Source organism: Marmota monax, unplaced genomic scaffold (genome assembly GCF_021218885.2).
Source record: "Marmota monax isolate L192 unplaced genomic scaffold, Marmota_monax_Labrador192_F-V1.1 WCK01_AAM20220418_F8-fsc00022, whole genome shotgun sequence".
In the NCBI taxonomy this organism is placed as follows: domain Eukaryota; kingdom Metazoa; phylum Chordata; class Mammalia; order Rodentia; family Sciuridae; genus Marmota; species Marmota monax.
In genome coordinates, this window is record NW_026695215.1 from 27,956,012 (window position 1) to 27,976,609 (window position 20,598).

The 20,598-nt window shown below is 39.4% G+C and overlaps 1 protein-coding gene and 1 pseudogene across 4 annotated transcripts in view; one reads left to right on the forward strand and one right to left on the reverse strand.

Moving 5' to 3' along the window:
- The window catches only part of Qrich1 (glutamine rich 1), a 47,234-nt gene that overhangs the window by 17,472 nt on the left and 9,164 nt on the right, over positions 1 to 20,598 (forward strand). For all 4 annotated transcript variants that reach the window (XM_046431607.2, XM_046431603.2, XM_046431606.1 and 1 more), the window contains 4 exons: positions 5,760 to 6,794; positions 15,032 to 15,209; positions 15,790 to 15,944; positions 17,256 to 17,370. In XM_046431607.2, the coding sequence (XP_046287563.1) occupies positions 5,760 to 6,794; positions 15,032 to 15,209; positions 15,790 to 15,944; positions 17,256 to 17,370 (1,483 nt within the window). The remainder of the gene's footprint in view (positions 1 to 5,759; positions 6,795 to 15,031; positions 15,210 to 15,789; positions 15,945 to 17,255; positions 17,371 to 20,598) is intronic.
- Positions 11,767 to 12,526, reverse strand: LOC124084381 (small ribosomal subunit protein eS6-like; annotated as a pseudogene).

A 20,598-nucleotide genomic window follows, 5' to 3' on the forward strand; every position in this document is an offset into this window, starting at 1 on the left:
GAAGAATACTTTGGAAAAAAGGCACTTCTCAGCACTTGGTCTTTTTGTTGCTGGAAGTGAAATTTGAAGGCTTTAGTGTGTTTTTCATTCCTTGTCATTGTCATCCCAGCATTATCCCTCTTCTTTTTTATTTTTAGACATACAGTGTCACAGATCAGTTGGAATCTGTAGTAGCCTCTGTGAATATCCCCTCTCCCTGGGTAAATACATGAAGTTCAAACAGTGTGAGCATCTTTTTTTTTTTAATATTTATTTTTTGGTTGTAGTTGGACACAATATCTTTTATTTATTTATAAATAATCCCTTTATTTTATTTACTTATTTTTATGTGGAGCTGAGGATCAAACCCAGGGCCCATGTGCTAGGCAAGTACTCTACCACTGAGCCACAACCCCAGCCTCTCCATTCAGTTTTTTAGTTATAAGATGATCTGAAGGACCACTACAACTCCTCCAAGTTTACTAAAAAAACCATTCACTAAAGAATAGAAGGTAATTCAAAGGATTTATGAGAAAGCCGGAGAATAGACATTGAAGGCTATCCAACCAGTAACTAGATCTGGGTCACATTGCTAGCCTGCTTTGGTAGAGATTTTCAGCCCCATTTTTGGGCACAGGTCTTTGCACTACAGTCTTTACTGGGACTTAGGTCATCCTGCTGCATTTTGCCACATCCTCCCACTTTCACCAGAAAATTCAGTCTTTGGTTCCTGCTGCCCATGTCCAGATTTCATGCTATGTGTCTAATTTGGGAAGCCTTGGTCACATGCCTACACTTCAGCTGTGGGAGAGGTTGGGAAAGTGATTCTGGCACTTGCCTTGAGGCGGCAGTGTTCATAATATATGGTGTATTATGCAAACATAAGGTTTGCAGTCAAAAGTAGCACTTAAATCAGCTACTTACTTACTGGCACTTTTGGATCCTGATCATCACTTAGGATTAGTGGGCCATTTATTGCTCTTTTCTGGACCTTTATATTCTGTCTTTTACCACATTTAAATCTCTTCCCAACCATGGTTTTAAGTTCGTTTGATAAATAATCAAAAGTTTGATAAGTGTCTAATATTTTGGTAAAGATGACCTGCAGAAGAACATTATGTGAGCAGTAAAATCCTACCAAGATTTCTAAGGTTTTGCTGAATAATTGTTAAAAGTTATAGATGGGTTTGGAGTACAGGTGCTGTGATTCAGAATTTTGTGGCACATTGAGCACGATTCTCAGTGGTCCTTCCTCAGTGGGGCTCAAAACATGATGTGAGCCGAGTGCTTTATTCCATATGTTTTAGTAGTCCCCTACCTTTTTTTTAGTTGTAGACGGACACAATATCTTTATTTATTCATTTATTTTTATCCGGTGTTGAGGATCGAACTCAGTGCCTTACAGCCTTACACGTGTGAGATGAGCCATCTACCACTGAGGCACAGCCCCCTGCTTTTTGTTTTGAAACATTGTGGATTGAACCCAGGGCCTCAATCAGGCTAATAAAGCACTTATTCTAGTAATGAGCTATATTTCAACTAAGTGGCCTTTTGTAGGAGAAGAGGGGAGTAACATTAATTCTAAAACAACATTAACATTTATTATAATCATTTTAATATGTAATTAATACAATACTATTAATGAGTTATTTTATTGTACACATCTTTCAAATCTGGTATGTGTTTTTCAGTTGGAGCATATTGTAATTTGACTAGTCACATTTTGAGTGATTGCTGGATACATGTAATTAATGGATACTAGACTAGACCAGTGTAGCTTTAGGGAAATATGGAAATAGAAATGTAATTTATTTTTCTTTTCTGTTGGTTCATTTTCTTCTTCTTTTTTAGAAGGGGGTCTTGCTATGTTGCTTAAGCATCTGGGATTACAGGTGTGCACCACTGTGCATGGCCAGTAATTTTTTCAATTACTGTTTAGGAGATGGAATTTAGAAATCCAAAATACTGACCCATCTTATTTTCCTTTAAATAAAATATCAGTTTAATACTTAAAATAGCCAGAACAAAACAAAACGTTATTGGGGCTGGGAGTTATAGCTCAGTTATACAGTGTGTACTTACCATGCTTAAGACCCTGGGTTCACTGCACAAAAATCAACTGAAAATGGCTCAAAGACCTAGAAATTAGACCAAAAACTATGCAACTCCTAGAATAAAACTCAGGGTCAACACACCAGCTTATAGTCATAAACACTGGCTTTCTCACCAGGACTCCTAGAGCTCAGGAGCTTCTGCACAGCCAAGGTAACAAGAATGTGAGGACTGAGGGTGTAACTCAGTGGTAGAGCACTTGTCTACCAAGTGCAAGGCCCTGTGTTCAGTCCCTAGCACCACAAAAAGAAAAAAGGGGAAGAGAGAACATACAGAATGGGCGAAAAAATTTTCAAGCTACTCTTTTGAATTAAACAGACACTTCTCAAAAGAAGTGTATTTTTGATAAATGCCTCAGTGACGTTGATGATGTTGGCTTGGGAGCCACATACATACATACATATATATATATATATATATATATTTTTTTTTTTAACCTGATTTGTTATGCATGGTGGCAGAATGAAGTTCATTTCATATTATACATATAGAGCACACTTTTTCAAGACACTGATTGTATACAAAGTATTTTCACACCATTTGTGTCTCATACATGTACTTAGGGTAATGATGTCTAACTCATTCCACCATCATTTCTACTCCTTTGCCCCCTCCTTTATCTTCCCTCCCCTTTGCCCTATCTAAAGTTCCTCCATTCTTCCCATGCTTCGTCCCCCGCCCCCAGTCTCTATTATGTGTCAGCATCCTCATATCAAAGAAAAATTCGGCCTTTGGTTTTTTTGGAATTGACTTGCTTCACTTAGCATTATATTCTCCAATTTCATCCATATACCTGCAAATGCCATGATTTTATTCTCTTTTAATGCTGAGTAATGTTCCATTGTGTATATATACCAAAGTTTCCCTATCCATTCATCTGCTGAAGGGCAGGGAACTATATTTTGATGTTGTAAAGAGATGTGACTTTACTCCATGGAAAAAAATAAGGAATAAAATATTTTTATAGCATCTTACTACTTTATTATTAAATATTATTCCCACATTCCTCTATAGGGAAGTGGACGTTCCCTCCCTTTGTATATATTTGAGGAAACTGAAACTTAAAGGTTAGGCATATTACTCATGGACTTCAAAGCCAAGTCTGTGATCTCAGTATTGAACTCTTTACACAACTTGATGGCTTATCTTTTTTTTTTTTTTAAATTGAGAAACATCATTATTGTGATATAATTTACACATTGTAATTCATACAGTTTAGGGGCTGGTAGTTATATAGCTCAGTGGAATAGTGCATGCTAGCATGTGTAGGGCTCTGGGTTTGATCTCTGGCACCAAATAAATGAATAAGTAAAGTATACAGGACTTAGGGATATAGCTCAATGGTAGAGCACTTGCCTACTATGTGCTAAGCCCCGGGTTCAATTCCTACTACTGCAAAGAAATAAAAAACAGTATATAGTTCAGTGCGGTTTTGTATATTCAATGAGTTTTTACAACTGTCGGTTTTATAATATTTTAACCACCCTATTAAAAAAATTTATTCCCATTAGTAATACTGCATGTTTTCCCTAACCCCTACCCTTCCTCGCCCCTGTATCTAGAAGGTACTAATTTACTTTCTGTTTCTATAGAAAATAGACCTTTTTTGATCATTTCATACAAACAGAATCATATGATGTGGTCTCCTGTGATGGACTTCATTAGCTTAATATTTTGGATTTCTTTCTACCTTTTGTTTTACGAATAATGCTGCAGTGAACATTTATATACAAGTTTTTATGGATGTTTTTATTTCTCTTGGGAAGATACCTGGTAGTGTATTTGCTGAATCATATGATTTATTTATCATGTTTGTTATGTAATGTGTTTAACCTTTTGAGGAAGTGTCAGACACTTTACAAAGTGTGACAAAGTGGCTATGTCAACTTTATATATCTTTTTTTTTTTTTTTACTTCTTGGCGGACACAACATCTTTGTTTGTATGTGGTGCTGAGGATCGAACCCGGGCCGCACGCATGCCATGTGAGCGCGCTACCGCTTGAGCCACATCCCCAGCCCCAACTTTATATATCTTATATAAGCATTCTGATTTCTCCACATCGTCAGCAACACTTGTAGATTTTTTTGGGGGGGAGGGGTGCAGGGGGACTGTGTCTGGATATTTTGCCCAGGCTGGCCTGGAACTTAGAATTCTTCTGCCTCAGCCTCTTAAGTAGCCAGGACTACAGGCGTGTGTGCCACTATTCCCAGCTTGTCTTTTTTTATTTTAGCCATCCTAGTGGGTATCATTGTGGATTTGATTTTGATTTGCATTTCCTTAATAACCAGTTATGTTGGCCATTTGTATATGGAATTTTGTGTTTTTAAAAATTATTTATTTTTATGTGGTGCTGAGGATCGAACCCAGGGCTTTGCATGTGCTAGGCAAGCGCTCTACCACTGAGCCATAACCCCAGCCCCTTGTTTTTGTTTTTGATAGTGGAGATTTAACCTAGAGGCATTTTACCACCAAGTTACCTTTTTGTTTTCTATTATGAGACAGGGTCTCTCTAAGTTGCTTAGGACCTCACTAAGTTGCTGAGGCTGCATTGAACTTGCAATCCTCTTGTCTCAGCTTCCTGAGCTGCGTAGGATTACAGTTGTACACCTCCACACCTGGTTTTTTTGGAAGAAACCTCTATTCATATTCTTTTCCATTTTTTTGTTCATGATATGAGGAAGAGGTTTAACTTCATTCTCTTGCATGTGGATATCCAGTTATCCCAGCATCATCAGCCTTGTTATCTTATGTCATGTGTATCTTTCTGTTATTAGATTGATTTACACGCTCATCTGCTTTCTTAATATCTGCCTTTTGTTTTGTTTTCTTTTCCCTTGTTTTCTATCTTCCTAATTTCTACCTGTAGTTAGGGAAAGGTTTTTTTTTTTTTTTAATTGCATAGTATGTATAACTAGCATCTTTTCCTGCTACTTTGTATGCTGAAATAACAGTAAAAAGACACAAGCTACATTGTTACCCAAATGTGTTTCTAACATATAGTAATCTTGTTTAGAATAAATTATCTGGATTCTTTGGAGTATTATTATTATTTTTAAATGACTTCTCCATTAACAAAAGTATCTTGAGTAGTCTAAAGACACATGCAACAGTGCTTGAATTTAAAACAGCAAATTTGGAAATTACTCCAGAGGAGATTGCACGAACTTTGTCCCTGTTATATTTTCTACTTGTTCATAATAGGAAATAGGTTTGATCCTGAGTTGAGCAGTTGGGAATGGGTTGTGTTTGTTTTTTCTGGCCTCGTAGAATAGGTGACCCCACTCTTTTTGTCACTTGCTGCAGAGATAAAATATTTCTAAATCATATATACATAAATTATATACTTGTACCACTGTATTGATATACAAAAAGCAAAGGGGTTGCATTTTCAAATAAACTTAAAAATTGGCAAAATTTCTGATTAATTTTTTTCTTATACCCAATTGACTGACTTGCTTGCTCTCTAACGTAGGTATCTGTCACTCTGAATGCAATGTGATGCTGAAGAACATTTTGGGGGATTGTGGCATCCTTAGAAGCTTTGTCTGGGCTGCACCCCCACCCCCTTTCACATCACACAGGGCCCCTATCTGAGATTTTTGTTTTCCTTGGGGCTGGATTCTCAATATTGTCTGGCTCACTCACTGGTGAATCTTGTTGCTACAGGTACAGGTGCAGGTACAGCAGTCTCCGCAGCAGGTCTCGGCTCAGCAGCTCTCCCCGCAGCTCACCGTTCACCAGCCTGCCGAGCAGCCCATCCAGGTCCAGGTGCAGATCCAGGGCCAGGCACCGCAGTCAGCAGCCCCTTCTATCCAGACCCCGTCTCTACAAAGTCCCAGCCCCTCGCAGCTGCAAGCAGCCCAGATCCAGGTGCAGCACGTGCAGGCGGCCCAGCAGATCCAGACTACAGAAATCCCGGAGGAGCACATCCCACATCAGCAAATCCAGGCTCAGCTTGTGGCTGGCCAGTCTCTTGCTGGGGGTCAGCAGATTCAAATCCAGACCGTGGGTGCCCTTTCCCCACCACCATCCCAGCAGGGCTCACCTCGGGAAGGGGAGCGGCGGGTTGGCACGGCCAGTGTCCTCCAGCCTGTGAAGAAACGCAAAGTGGACATGCCCATCACTGTGTCCTACGCCATCTCAGGGCAGCCGGTGGCCACCGTGCTGGCCATACCACAGGGCCAGCAGCAGAGTTATGTGTCTTTGAGGCCAGACTTACTGACAGTAGACAGTGCCCACCTGTACAGTGCCACCGGGACCATTACTAGCCCTACAGGAGAAACTTGGACCATCCCTGTTTATTCTGCCCAGCCCCGGGGGGACCCTCAGCAGCAGAGCATTACCCACATTGCCATTCCCCAGGAAGCCTACAACGCAGTTCATGTCAGTGGCTCACCCACAGCCCTGGCAGCTGTAAAGCTGGAGGATGACAAGGAGAAGATGGTGGGCACCACGTCTGTAGTGAAAAACTCCCATGAAGAGGTAGTGCAGACCCTTGCAAACTCTCTCTTTCCAGCACAGTTCATGAATGGCAACATCCACATTCCAGTGGCTGTGCAGGCCGTGGCAGGCACGTACCAGAATACAGCTCAGACTGTTCATATATGGGACCCCCAGCAGCAGCCGCAGCAACAAACTCCCCAAGAACAGACGCCACCACCACCACAGCAACAGCAGCAACAGCTCCAGGTTACTTGTTCAGTAAGTGAGACTTACCTTTAGGGCACCCTGCTTTCTCAGGGACCTGTGAAACACAGAACTTGCCTGCCGTGTCAAGCTTGTTTTCTGCCAAAATATTAGTCTTACAGTGGTAAGAGTATTTAGCATTTTGAGGAAGGAAGAGAAGCAGCTGATTAGACTATAAAACAGATTGTACCTTCTAACTACCTGACGGTTCAAAATGATCAGTAACTACTTTGCAATTTTAAAGATTTAAGTGTTGAATGCCTGGAACACTTCTATTGTATTCTCTTAGGAAGAATAAACTTAAAGGTAGGGATAAATAGGATACCCCAAAGATTGTTTGCCTTCCATGTGCTGTTACTTTGCATCACAAGTGAACAACTCTAGTGAAACCCTTATAGTTTAGCACATAGCGTGTAAACTCATCATGGTGGAAAGGCTATGAACCTTCTCTGATTATTGTCTATAATCAGTGTAGGTAAGTTAGAAGATAAAAAAAAATACCTCCTAATAAGCCTGTTAAAAGTTAACACCTTTGGAAGCCTTGAGTAAGTTACCTATAGAGTGGTACCTCACAAGCATATTTTTATCTTGCTTGAAAATAGTCAAGATAAGCCTTGGTTAATTGGATTTTCTGACATGGCAACTATGTTGAAAACTTTTTTTCACTCCCTCCTCCAATTCTGGTATTTGAACCTGGAGTGCTTTACCACTGAGCTACATCCCCAGACTTTTTATTTCTATATTTCATTTATTTATTTAATTAATTTATTTATTTTTGTAGTACTGAGGCTTAAACCCTTGAACCCAGGGGCTCTCTACCACTGAGCTACATCCTCAGTCCTTTTTATTTTTATTTTTTTAAAGACAGGGTCTTGCTAAGTTGCCTGGGATGGCCTCTAACTTGGAATCCTCTTGCCTCAGCTTCCTGAGTTGCTGGGATTATAGGTGTACATGCCCATGTCCAATTACTTCAAAATTTTTAGATTGCAGAAAAGTTCTCAAAAACTGTTGAAATTTCAACTTTAAAATTGTGTAGCTCTTATTTTTTCTAATTATTAATCTCAGGAATAGCTCAGAGGTGTGAATAGATTAATCTGTTTAGGCTATTAGTAATCTTTCTAGACCCTTTTCTAGTAGACTTTTAGAATAGCATACAGAACCTCTGGTCTTATGGGACTGCTGAAAGTAGCGTGTCTCAGTGGGCATAGGCTTCTGGGAATGCATGTGAAGGAGCTGGCACAAGCAAGTTAGATGAAGGACTACACTCAGAAACTCAGACCACAAATTACTAATCAAACTAAGCAAATAATTAAGTAAAGGCTGACCAGTTTAGTTTGTTTCATGGAGAAAACATTGTATCATCTTGGATGACTTATTAAATACCTGGCTGTCAGGCCTAGAAGTAGAAAGAGATGGTCTTTTTTTTTTTTAAAAAAAAAAAAAAAAGTTTTTAAGTGTAGATGGACATAACACCTTTATTTTTACTTATTTATTTATTTTTGAGTAGTGCTGGGGATCGAACCCAGTACCTCACATGTGCTAGATGAGTGCTCTACCACTGAGCCACAACCTCAGCTTGAGATGGTCCTTGTTTATCTGAGTCTAGTTGTGAGAGTAAGAAGTTGAAATTTGCAAGCCTGGAGCACTGGTGCATGCTTTTAATCCCAGCTACTCAGAGACTGAGGAAGAAGGATCACAAGATCAGGGTCAGACAGGCAATTTATTGAGTTCTTGTCTCAATATTTTTGGGCAAAAGGGCTGGTGATGTAGCTTAGTGGGAAAGTGCTTGAGTGTGCTTGCCTAGTAGTATAAGGCCCTGGGTTTGATCCCCAGTACCACACACACACACAAAAAAGGAATTCATGATTTCTTTTCTTTTGAATTATTTATAAGGCAGTATAATTAAGAATGACAGCATGATACATAAACATACAAATTGGGAATTCAGAAATTCTAGGTTAAAAGTTAACAGAGCTACTCAGGAGGGGCTGAAACAGAAGGATCACAAGTTCAGACTGAGGAATTTAGGGAGACCGTGTCTGAAGATAAAAAGGCTAAAGGTGTAACTTTCAATCACCCATTGAATCCCTAATACTGCCAAAAAAAAAAAAAAGGAAACAGTGGTGTCTTTGGAAAATAATTTACAGCATCTAAGCTGTAAGAAGAATGGAACATCATAAATACAGAGATGAACCAAAAGGACATTGCCAAAGGCAACATAAGAGGGGAACCATGAGAGAGGAGTTAGGATAGAGGAAGGGGAGTAATGTCTTTTCAAAGTGAAGAGTTGGATTAGATCTGATCTGTGGTAGGAAATCTGAAATTTCTGGATAATGTGACAAGAGCAATCAAGCAGAGGTATATAAAATCAGAAGATTTGTAATGCGGCTCTGCTCAGCTTTTGTTCATAAAGGTAGAGCACATTAGGCCTTCCCTCAGCTTTCTTTAACCTAATGGTTCAATTGCAGGTGAGGCTTTCTTTGGAGCTTATTGTTCTCTGTAATTTATCTGTCTAGGCCCTCTAGTATGAGAAGCTCTTTTCTGGAGTTTAGTGTTCTTCAGAGTCTCTCTTTTAGCAATCTTACAGGAACTTATGTCAGGTTTTATTATCAGAAAAACTGAGAATACCCATCCCAAGGGAAAGGTGAGTGTGTTTATATAGATCACAAATAAGCCTCTCCTTTTCTCATCAGGCTTTGGGCTGTGTGTTGGGGAATAAAGTTAACAACACAGGCTCCTTTACCTTAGGATCATTTAGAACCCAAGGAGAAAATAGATATGTTATATGAGTTGAATCCTAAGGAGAGCTGGTAACAGTGTTGTGCTCTCTGCTGCCTTGGATTGAGGAGGGCAATAACCTTTTATGAAAGCTTTCATATTTTCTGTTCTTAAAACCGGATTTATGGTGAAACTTTCTTTTGATCTGATATCCACCTCCATCTGTTGCTCCATTTCTCTGCTTTATTCTTTTTTTCTCAGGAGTTCTTAAAAGTATTATCTGCACAAGAGGGCTCTACTTATTTTCCATCTCCCCCCCCCCCCCAAAATGGAGAATCACTGATGCCCAGACTGGCATAGAACTCTTAGATGTAAGTGATCTTTCTGCCTCAGCTTCTCCATTAATTAAGCTGCTGTGCTCAGCTTCAGTTTTCTTATGACTCCTGTCTGAATCTGTTCTTGTCTGGGTGAGCAGTGACATCTTGTGGCTAGAAAATGGGCCCATTTGTCGTCATGCCCCTTCCCACCCCAACCCATCTTTCTTTGATACTGGGTATTGAACCCAGGGGCACTTTACCAGCCTCAGCCCTTTTTATTTTTTTTTTACTTTTGAGACAGGGCCTTCCTAAGGTTCTAAGTCTGGTCTTAAACTTGTAATCCTCCTGCCTCAGCCTCCTAAACTGCTGGGATTACAGGTACTCACATGTCTTGGAGCAAAGGTTTTCTTTAGTGACTTCTAGAATAGCCACTGGAGTCAAGAAAAACGCATACTAGGGTTTTTGTTCAAATCACTACAGAGTCAGTCAACTCTTTGCCCCAGGCTGTGGTTTAATGCATTTCTGTACTCTTGAACCTAAGACAAAACTTTGCATACATGTTTTGTTTGTTGAATTGATCAAATATATAAAACTGGGGTATTTTGGGGCTGGGGTTGTGGCTCAGTGGTAGAGTGCTCTACCACTGAGCTACAGCCCCATCCCCAAAATCTGTTTTATTAAGCATCAGATGTATACCTTGATTAGAAACCCATGTAGACATTAATAGTATGGACCTAACGTTATGTAAAGGTTATTATTTCTACCTTTTTTTTTTTTTTTTAATTGAGGTCAAGTCTTGTTATACTATCCAAGCTAAACTCCTGGCTCAAATGATCCTCCTGCCTCAGCCTCCTGAATAACTGGATTTACAGGCATATACCACCACACTTACCTGCCTATTTATATTTAGATTTTAGACACTTTCCTGTCTGTTTATTTAGACACTTGCCTTTCCGGTCTGTTTATGTAAAACCATCACAGTTCTTGGTGGGGGGGAGGATAATGAATTTTTTTTTTCCATTTTAGAAATGCTAGAAAATAGAAAGTATTTTGTCATTTTTCATATATTCCTCATTCTTTTTTTTTTTTTTAAAGAGAGGGAGAGAGAGAGAGAATTTTAATATTTATTTATTTTCTTTTTTTAGTTTTCGGTGGTCACAACACCTTTGTTTGTTTGTATGTGGTGCTGAGGATCGAACCTGGGCCGCATGCATGCCAGGCGAGCGTGCTACCGCTTGAGCCACATCCCCAGCCCTATTCCTCATTCTTTTATGGTTCGAGTATAAAGGATAATCAGGCTTATTTACGTGGTTGTTTGTATACTCATTCTATACTTCTGGGTCTTGTTTCTTTTTTCTTAATTAAATTTATTCCTTGAAGACATTATTTTTAAATATATATGACTTTATTTTATTTATTTTTATGTGGTGCTGAAGATTGAACCCAGGGCCTTGTACGTGTGAGGCAAGTGTTCTACTGCTGAGCCATAACCCCAGCCCCATGTAGTCTTAGTTAACATGATTAATGTCTGCTTTGTAGTCCATTTATATGGATATAGTATAATTTGCCTAATTGGTCCCTTTTGTTGGACCCTCACGTTGATTTTTTTAAAATATTTTTTTAGTTGTTGATGGACCTTTATTTTTATTTATTTGTATATGGTGCTGAGAATCGAACCCAGTGCCTCACATATGCTAGGCAATTGATCTAACACTGAGCCACAAGGCCAGCCCGCTCACATTAATTTATAATTTAGATTTTTCTTTAATGCAAACAGCTTTTTAGTATCAGATGTACACCTTGATTAGAAGGCAATTCATCATTTTTTCTTTTCTTTTTCTGGATACTGGGGATTGAACCCAGGGCACTTTACCACTGAGCCAAATCCCCATCACTTTTTATGTTTTAGTTATTTATTTTTGAAGATCTGATCTTATTTGCTACTCAAACTCTTATTTTAGACTAGTCTCAGAAGTAGAAGCTTGCAGAGAGGTCAGTCCACATCTCTTGGCAGTCTGTTCCTGGCGCTTTTCTTCGGCCTCTTTCATTCTCTTGACCAAAAATTTGGCATATTCTACAGCCTGTTCCTTATTTTTCTTAGTACGCTATTTCTTCAGAGCAATACATGGGCGCTTGTGTTGCAGGACACATGGAATAAGGAGACACTGAATCTTCTTTGGTGCTTCGGTCCTGGGTTTTTTTACCTTCTTTGTTTAAAGGTTTTCTGACAACACATTGGCAGTCATCATTTTCCTTAGAGAGATTGAAAAGTTTGCAGATTCTACTAGCTCTTTTGTGTCTCATTTGTGTCCCAGCCTATGAGGTACAGTAGTATCCGTAAGTCTAGGAATATCCTTCTCTCATTTTTTTTTACAATAACCAAGTTGAGAATGCTCAGATTGGCATTCACAGTGCAACCTCAAACAGATTTGCGCTTCCTCTCTCCAGTTCATCTTGGTCTATAACAGGAATGCCTCTTATTCAGTAGCAGGCAAACACAGCCATGGGTCACAACACTGTGTTTCATGAGGAAACCTTGTTTGTGGTTCCTACCACTGATTAGGACCACATAACCCTTCTATTCTTCACCCAGAGAATCAGCAGCAACTTCTGTGGCAGTATACTTCTCATGATAAGTACAAAGTTTGCATTCATCATCCACTTCAATGAGTTTCTGGCAGCCAGTAGCTGGAAGGAGATATTCAGCTTCATCTTGGGCAGCTTTATTTTTTATTTTGAGATAAGGTCTCACTAAGTTGTTGAGGCTGGCTTTGAACTTGTGATCCTCCTGCCTCAAGCCTCCCAAGTCTCTAGGATTACAGGTGTGTGCCACCATGCCCAGCCATCTTATGCATCTTTTTGTTTTGTTTTGTTTTTGTTAAGTTGTTGATACATCTTTATTTTATGTATTTGTTTATATGTGGTGCTGAGGATCGAACCCAGTGCCTCACACATGCCAGGCAAGTGCACTACTGCTGAGCCACAGCCCCAACCCCCTTATGCATCTTGATACATAAAATATTGGTGATTTCCTTAGGATAGAGTTCCAGGTCAAAACATGGACGTTTTCTTGAGGCTTGATACATAACACCAAAAAATGTATTGCTCTATTTCCCCATTTAAAAGTATCTTATCAAAGGTAATAGAATTTTATTTGTTGGTAAGCAAATTTGTGTCATGTAGAAACTATTTTTGCCTTCAGTTGGAATGATTTTTTCATATACCTCAGCCCTTTGAGTAAGGGAGGTGTTGATTGTGGCATAAAATTTCTGAACTCAAGGGGATTTGATCAGAAAACAGAAGTATAATATGTATGAGACCCAAGAACTTGCACTTGTGCCCGACACAGTGGTGCACACCTGTAATCCCAGTTGCTCAGGAGGCTGAGGCAGGAGGATCAAGAGTTCAAAGCCAATTTCGGCAATGGTGAGGCACTAAGCAACTCAGTGAGACCCTATCTCTAAATAAAATACAAAATAGGGATGGGGATGTGGCTCAGTGGTTGAGTCCCCTGAGTTCAATCCCTAGTACCCTCCCCCCAAAAAACCAAAAACAGAAACCTGCACTTGGCATCTTTGTGTCCATCTAACCTTTTGGGGATTGTGACTGAGAATGATACTCCGTCTCTTTTTCATGTGGCTTGGCTGTCAGACCATTGATGATGGGGCCATTCTTCCTTTGAAAGGAAGAAGGTGTAGTGTTGTCTCCTGTTTTTATAAAATGGATTATGTCCTTATGAGTGTGAGAATCTTAATTTCAGAAGAAGCATGGAAAAATTAGAACCTTATAGCTAGAAAAACCGTAACAATTGTCCTGTCTTATATCTTACAATGGCAGAGGAGACAACATCACTAATTTATTGTGTTTCTTGATAGTGGTCCTTGCTTAGTGGTGTACACCTATAATCACAGCAACTGAGGAAGCTGAGGCAGGAGTGTTGAAAGTTTGAGGCCAGCCTTAGCAACTAGGCAAGATCCTGTTAAAAAAAAAGGGGTGGGGGGCGTAGCTTGGTGGTAAAGTGATTCAAACCCCAGCACTGTTTAAAAAAAAAAAAGAGGAACAAACAATGTCAGAGGCCCAGTGTGGTAGTGCATACCTTTAATCCCATCTGAGGTAGGAGGGTCATAAGTTTGAGGTTGGCCTGAGCAATTTAGTAAGACTGTGTCTCAAAATGAAAAAATAAAAGGAGGATATTGGGGATATAGTTCAGGAGTAGAGCCCTTGCATAGCAAGTACAAGGTTTTGGGTTCAAGCCCCAGCGTCACGAAAAAAAAAGAAAAAAAAAATGTTAACGTCAGGCCTTCACCTCAGAATAACTATAAAGTTCAATCTGTTGGGATAAGACACAGTTATAGATACTCTCAAAATGTAGTCCTGAGGATTTTAAGGTGCAACTAAGTTTAAGCCTCAGTACTCGGCACATTTGCTACTGCAAGTAAGATCTGCAGAGTAGCAACCTTGATTCTCATTGGAAATTTGTTAGAAAGGCACAATCTTGAGTCACTCCCCAGATCTTTTCAATCAGAATGTGCTCCCTCCATTCCCTTGTCCATCCTGGTACTGAATCCAGGGGCATTCTGTATCCCAACCCTTCAAAAAAAAAATTTTTTTTTTCTTTTAATTTTGAGACAGGTATTATTAAATTTCCCGGACTGGCCTTGAACTAGGAATTCTCCTGCCTCAGTCTCTGGATAGGGAATTAACTTTTTACTTGTAGTTTTAGAAGTATTGATACCTAGGTTCCAGAGACATATTCTAGGGTTAGCCAGGGTATTGTTGTTTTTAAATAAAATACTCAAAGTGCAGCCAAGGCTGAGAAGCCTATTTCAGTTGCCTTTGCTGTCCCAAGAATAAGTACCCAAAGCTACTTCAAGGTAGAACAACAAGAATAGAAGGGTTTTTTTTTTTGTGGTTTATTTGTTTGGTTCTTTTGGTATGAGGAATTGAACCCAGGAATGCTTTATCATTGAGTTACATTCTCAGTCCTTTTATTTTATATCTTGAGACAGGGTCTTGCTAAATTACTGAGGCTGGCCTCGAACTTGCAATCCTCCTATCTTAGTTTCTTGTCTCTGGGATTACAGGCATGTGCCACTGTGCCTGGCAAAGAGATTTTTTTTTTTTTTTAGTTAAATGAATTTAATATTTTCTTGGAAATTTGCTAAAGGACCTAATGTACAATAGTATTAACACATTCTGATGGTTTTCCTCTCATAGGCTCAAACTGTCCAGGTTGCTGAAGTTGAACCACAGTCACAGCCACAGCCTTCCCCAGAACTTCTGCTTCCAAATTCTTTGAAACCAGAAGAAGGGCTTGAAGTATGGAAAAGCTGGGCCCAGACCAAGAATGCTGAACTAGAAAAGGATGCTCAGAATAGATTGGCACCCATTGGGAGTGAGTGTTTGGGGAAGATGGGAGATGTCTATAATCTAAATAACAGGACTATAGTAACTGGTGTCCTCTGGCTCTGTAGAGAGCACCTGCTGCATTGTGACTGTCAGTAAGCAAGCCTGACCCTGTACAGATGATCATGATTTGTGGGGTTTGCCTAAAACCAAGCATTTTTATATACATGGCTTTCTAGAGTCAATCTAGCAGACCAGAGCAAAGTGACTTTTAGGAAAAAACATGAGCCCAGTGAGTGTTTTCAATGCCCTTCTTTGCCGTTAGATTTATATACTTTCCCATGTTACAGAGTGGATTCTGTTTTTTTTTTTTTTTCCCTGCTTTTACTTCTTGATCCTAGTAATAATTTTGGGGATATATGTGAGATGAGGCAGGTTATAAGAAAGAAACCCTTGGTGTAATATTATATATGATTACTGCCTTAGTAGGCCGGTTTTGATCATAAATAGAAATGAACATTCCTGTACCAGCAACCTGATTCTCTGAGCCCTCCTTTCAGGAAAATGAGTACCCAATAAAGAGACACCTATATCCAGACTCCCACTCACCTTTGACACTTGTGTTATAGGGCGCCAATTGCTGCGATTCCAGGAAGATCTCATCTCCTCTGCTGTGGCTGAGTTGAATTATGGCCTCTGTCTCATGACACGGGAAGCTCGAAATGGAGACGGTGAACCCTATGATCCGGATGTGCTCTACTATATTTTCTTGTGTATTCAAAAGGTAGGAAGCACCTCTACATAGAAGTATTTTTAAGCTCTGTTCCCATTTCGTGTTTGCTGATTAGTCAAGTTTAGTAAAATGATTAGAAGTGAAAATAAAGAAATTCTTTATTATCTATATAATGAGTTTTAAAATAAACTGTTTTAATTGCACAGACCTAAATGTTAGTGATCTAGAGCATTTGGCTAGCATGCACCAGGCCCTGAGTTTCCTCCCCAGCATAGCATCACAAAAGAAAATAAAGAAGAAAAAGGAAAAAAAGACCTAAATGTTCACTTTAGACCATAAAATAAGCAGACAAACATCTAAAATCGTACCATCTAGCAAAACTTCTATTAAATTATTTGGTTATTACCTTAGTAGCTTTTTTTTTTTTAATCACAAAGCATTTCACACTTTTCTGTTAAAATGAACATTGTTTTTATTAAAAAGTAACTTATTTAGAACAAAGTTTGGTGCTAACATAGCTTTTCACATTAATACTACGTTAACACAAAGCAATTATTTGAAGAAGTCTGATTAGAATTGTATGTGAATATCGTTAGACTTTTAGGACACATAATGTGAAGCATAAAATAGGAGCTCAGATTGGCAGTTTGGGAAGCATTTTTTAGTATTTGAAGTCTTTTGGAGAATTTATAATATGATTGAGTAGGACTTACTTGTTGGGAATTTGGTGCCTGGTCCTGAGAAAAGCCTGCCTCCCACTTTGTTCCTGTTTCTTTCTGGCCCTAACCCAGATACCATGTGAATAACATTACATGATCTCTTCACTTATGCTATACCCAGTCCTAAAAGAAAGGTATAGTCGGGCTGGGGATGTGGCTCAAGTGGTAGCGCACTCACCTAGCATGTGTGAGGCCCTGGATTCGATTCTCAGCACCACGTAAAAATAAAACAAAGATATTGTGTCTACCTACAACTACAAAAAATAAATACATAAAAAAAAAAAGAAAAAGAAAGGTATAGTCATCTCCATTTATAGTCAAGAAAACTGAGCCCCAAGTTAAAAGCTGTATATCTATTATTTAAATAATATACTAGTAAGGGGCTGTCATCAGAGCTTATTCATTATTTTGTTACCACAGACAATGCCTTACTTAGGTAAAATAAAATTCAGAAAATCATCACTGATCTAACTCTATAATGTTGTGGGAATCAGTTCACATGATTTGGATTACACTGTTACATAGACTGGACAGTTTTGATGTGGTAGGGAGAGGTAGTGGTGCTAGTGGAAAAATGTTTATTTCTCCCAAAAGTTTATTCAAGAAACAACCAATAACTTTCATTGATTGTTTTACTTTTCAGTATCTTTTTGAAAATGGAAGGGTAGATGACATTTTCTCCGATCTTTATTATGTTCGATTCACCGAGTGGCTCCACGAAGTTCTGAAGGATGTTCAGCCTCGGGTCACTCCACTTGGTAAGTCTTTGGAGCCTTTTCCCATTTGAATTTTAAAACATAGGCTGTTTTGCACCAAATGTGGTGGCACATTCATGTAATCCCATCAACTCTGGAGGCTGAGGCAGAAAGATTGTAAGTTTTGAGACTAGCCTCAGTAATTTAGTGAGGCCCTAGCAACTTAGTGAGACCCTGTCTCAAATAGGAAATAAAAAGGGCTGAGGATGTGGCTTAGTGGTTAAGTGTGCCTGAGTTCAATCACCAGTACCTGGAGAGAAAAAAAAAGGCAGTTTCTGTGGCTGGCTATGATTATAGTAAGGGGGCATGGGACTTATAAATCCCAGGCAACAGTATTGGCCTTGGTGCTGCTTTGCCTGATATCAGAAGGGGCATTGCTCTTCAGAGAATTCTGTTAGTCCCAGTGTGGCAAGGACCCAGAGACATGGGAAATTAGTAGAGTGGTTACATGTTTTTTATTTTTATTTTTCTATTAAAATTTATTGATTGACCAGGTGTGGTGGTACATGCCTAAAATTCCAGCTAATCAGGAAGCTAGTGCAGGAAGATGGCAAGTTTGAGTTCAGTATGGCAACTTAGTGAAACCTGTCTCAAAATAAAAAATAAAAATGTCTGAGGATCTAGTTCAGTGGTAAAATGCCCCTGAGCTTATTCTCCAGAATGGGGGTGGGAGGTGTTATTATTAAAGTCAGAATCATAGCTGGGTGCAGTAGCTCATACCTATTATAGTCCCAGCTACTGGAGAGGATTACTTGAGCCCAGGAGTTCAGGTCAGCCTGGACAACATAGTGATACCTTATCTCAAGACATAGCTGGGTATGGTGGCATATTCCTGTAATCCTAGAAACTCAGGAGTCTGACAGGAGGACTGCATGTTTGAGGCCAACCTGGGCAACTTAGACCCTGTCTCAGAATAAAAAGGGCGAGGTTGGGGATGTAGCTCAGAGATAAAGTGCCCCTGGGTTCAATCCCTAGTACCACAAAAAGAAAAAAAAAAAAAAAAGGACACAAGCAAGAAAGAGAATTGAAAGGGGCTGGGAATAGTGCTGGGAATAGTGCTCAATGGCAGAACACTTACCTATCATGTGAAGGCCCTGCTTTTGATCCCAGCACAACTGCACCCCCTAGTCAAAAATTTTAAGAACCATTTCAGCTGTAGAGCATAATCTTATAAATAAATATTTATTTATTTATTTTTGAGAAAAAGTTCTATTACTTTGCCAGCAAAGCTGGGACAGGGGATGCCTGTCTCAGAGGCTGTAATTCTGGCAATTAGGGGTAACAGGTTTTTTTTTTTTTAATATTTATTTTTTAGCTGGGCACAATATCTTTATTTTATTTATTTTTATGGGGTGCTGAAGATCGAACCCAGGGCCTCACACATGCTAGACGAGCACTCTACTACTGAGCCACAACTCCAGCCCAGTAACAGGGTTTTTAAAGAGGTGAATTAAAGACTACATTTCATATGTTCTACATAGGGAGTTGTGATTTGCTTGTTAATTTGGGAGATAGTCATTTCTTAGATCTTCTGGTGCCATCCCTGAAATCTGAATTACTTTTCTCCTGTGGTGGGCCTATGCTCAAGGACAGATTACTATCTGGGATGGGGAAGAATGGTAATCCTTTCCCTTGCCTCAGATTAGAGAGGGGGAGGGAGAGAGGGAGAGGAAGAAAAAGAAACATGTCTGGTTTAAAAAATAAGTTGCAGTGACAGAGCAGCAAGAACTGTATTCAAAGCACAAAGTAGACCATTTTTACATTTCCCCACTGTCAATTTCTACATTCCATTTCTATGGAAAAATGGGAGTGACATCTCCAAGCTGCTTCCTACTGAGAGAGGGTAAAGTTGTGTGGAATTGACCTGAAGTTCTTGTTCTCTATCAGGTGGGGCATGGATAATTTAGCATCAGAGCAACCTAGAGGTCCATGCTGGCATTTGGTGGGTCTGGGCAGGAATCGTGTTAGGACAACAGTAAACAAGACAGCAATGCTTTACTTGTTTTGTAAACAGTTAACACGAAAGCAATTAGTATTTCAGCCAGTTTCTGAAAACCATGAAGACAGTAACTCATTAAAACCTTAAACAAAAGCTTAAGGTGGGATCCAACATGCCATTGATTTGTGAGGAGGCCATTTAAGGCATTTGAGTAGAGTTGTTAGAAATATATTCAATATTTAGTTTTTATAATGGTGTCCATTTGAGATGTAGTTAAAAGATACTTAATGTCATCTTATTTCTGTAAAATAGCTTTCTCATTAGTATTACCTCTATGTTCAGTAGAGGCATCCCTTTAACTGTGTCATTTAGGACTCTACTGGCAAAGTTAGTTAGGCCTTTTGTGTGCCACATTGCATCTTTTAGACTAATCTGAGGAATAAATATCGGGGCTAGATAATACTATCAGTGAAAAACAGATCTAAGTTATCTTTGTAGGAAGTTAGGAAGACTTGTAGGTCTATCAGATCAGGCTCAAATTGACTCAGAACAAACTTATAACTCTAGAGTTCCTTTGTAGTAGTTACTCTTAGGCACTCCCACTCTTCCTTTATAGCCTCCAGCTTTACTTTTGGTAGGGCTGACACAAGTGTACATCTGAAGTTAGATTAAAAAAATTAATAAGTTGTCTTGCCTTTTAAATGTCCACCTATGCTGCGTATGGTAGCATGTGCCTTTAATAGCTACTTAAGGAGGCGGGGCAATGAGGATCATGAGTTCACAATACCTTTATTTATTTATTTATTTTTATGTAGTGCTGAGGATTGCTGGACTAAAACCAGCCTAAGCAATTTAGAGAGACCATAAGCAAGTCAGCAAGACCGTCTCTAAATAAAATATAAAAAGGACTGGGGGATGTGCTTAGTGATTAAGCGCTTCTGGGTTCAATTGCCAGTACCTTCCCCCAAAAAAGTCCACATATTAATTGCTCTCCTGCCAGGTGTTTAAGACCAACTTGGGGGCTAGGGTTGTGCCTCAGTGGTAGAGCACTTGTGTTGCACATGTGAAGCACTGGGTAAAAATTTTAAAAAAGACCAACTTGGTCAAAATTGACATCTACTCTTAAGAGGCAGCTGTGATTCCTCAAGGATAGCTCTTGGGAACTTTCGAAAAGCCTATTGGTTCTTCAGCCTTCCTCTACCAGTGTGCCATCTGCCAGGATGGATTGAGTTCTTGCTGACCACATGTGGCTTTCTTTGGAACCATAAGAAACATGCCCTTTGCCAGTGACC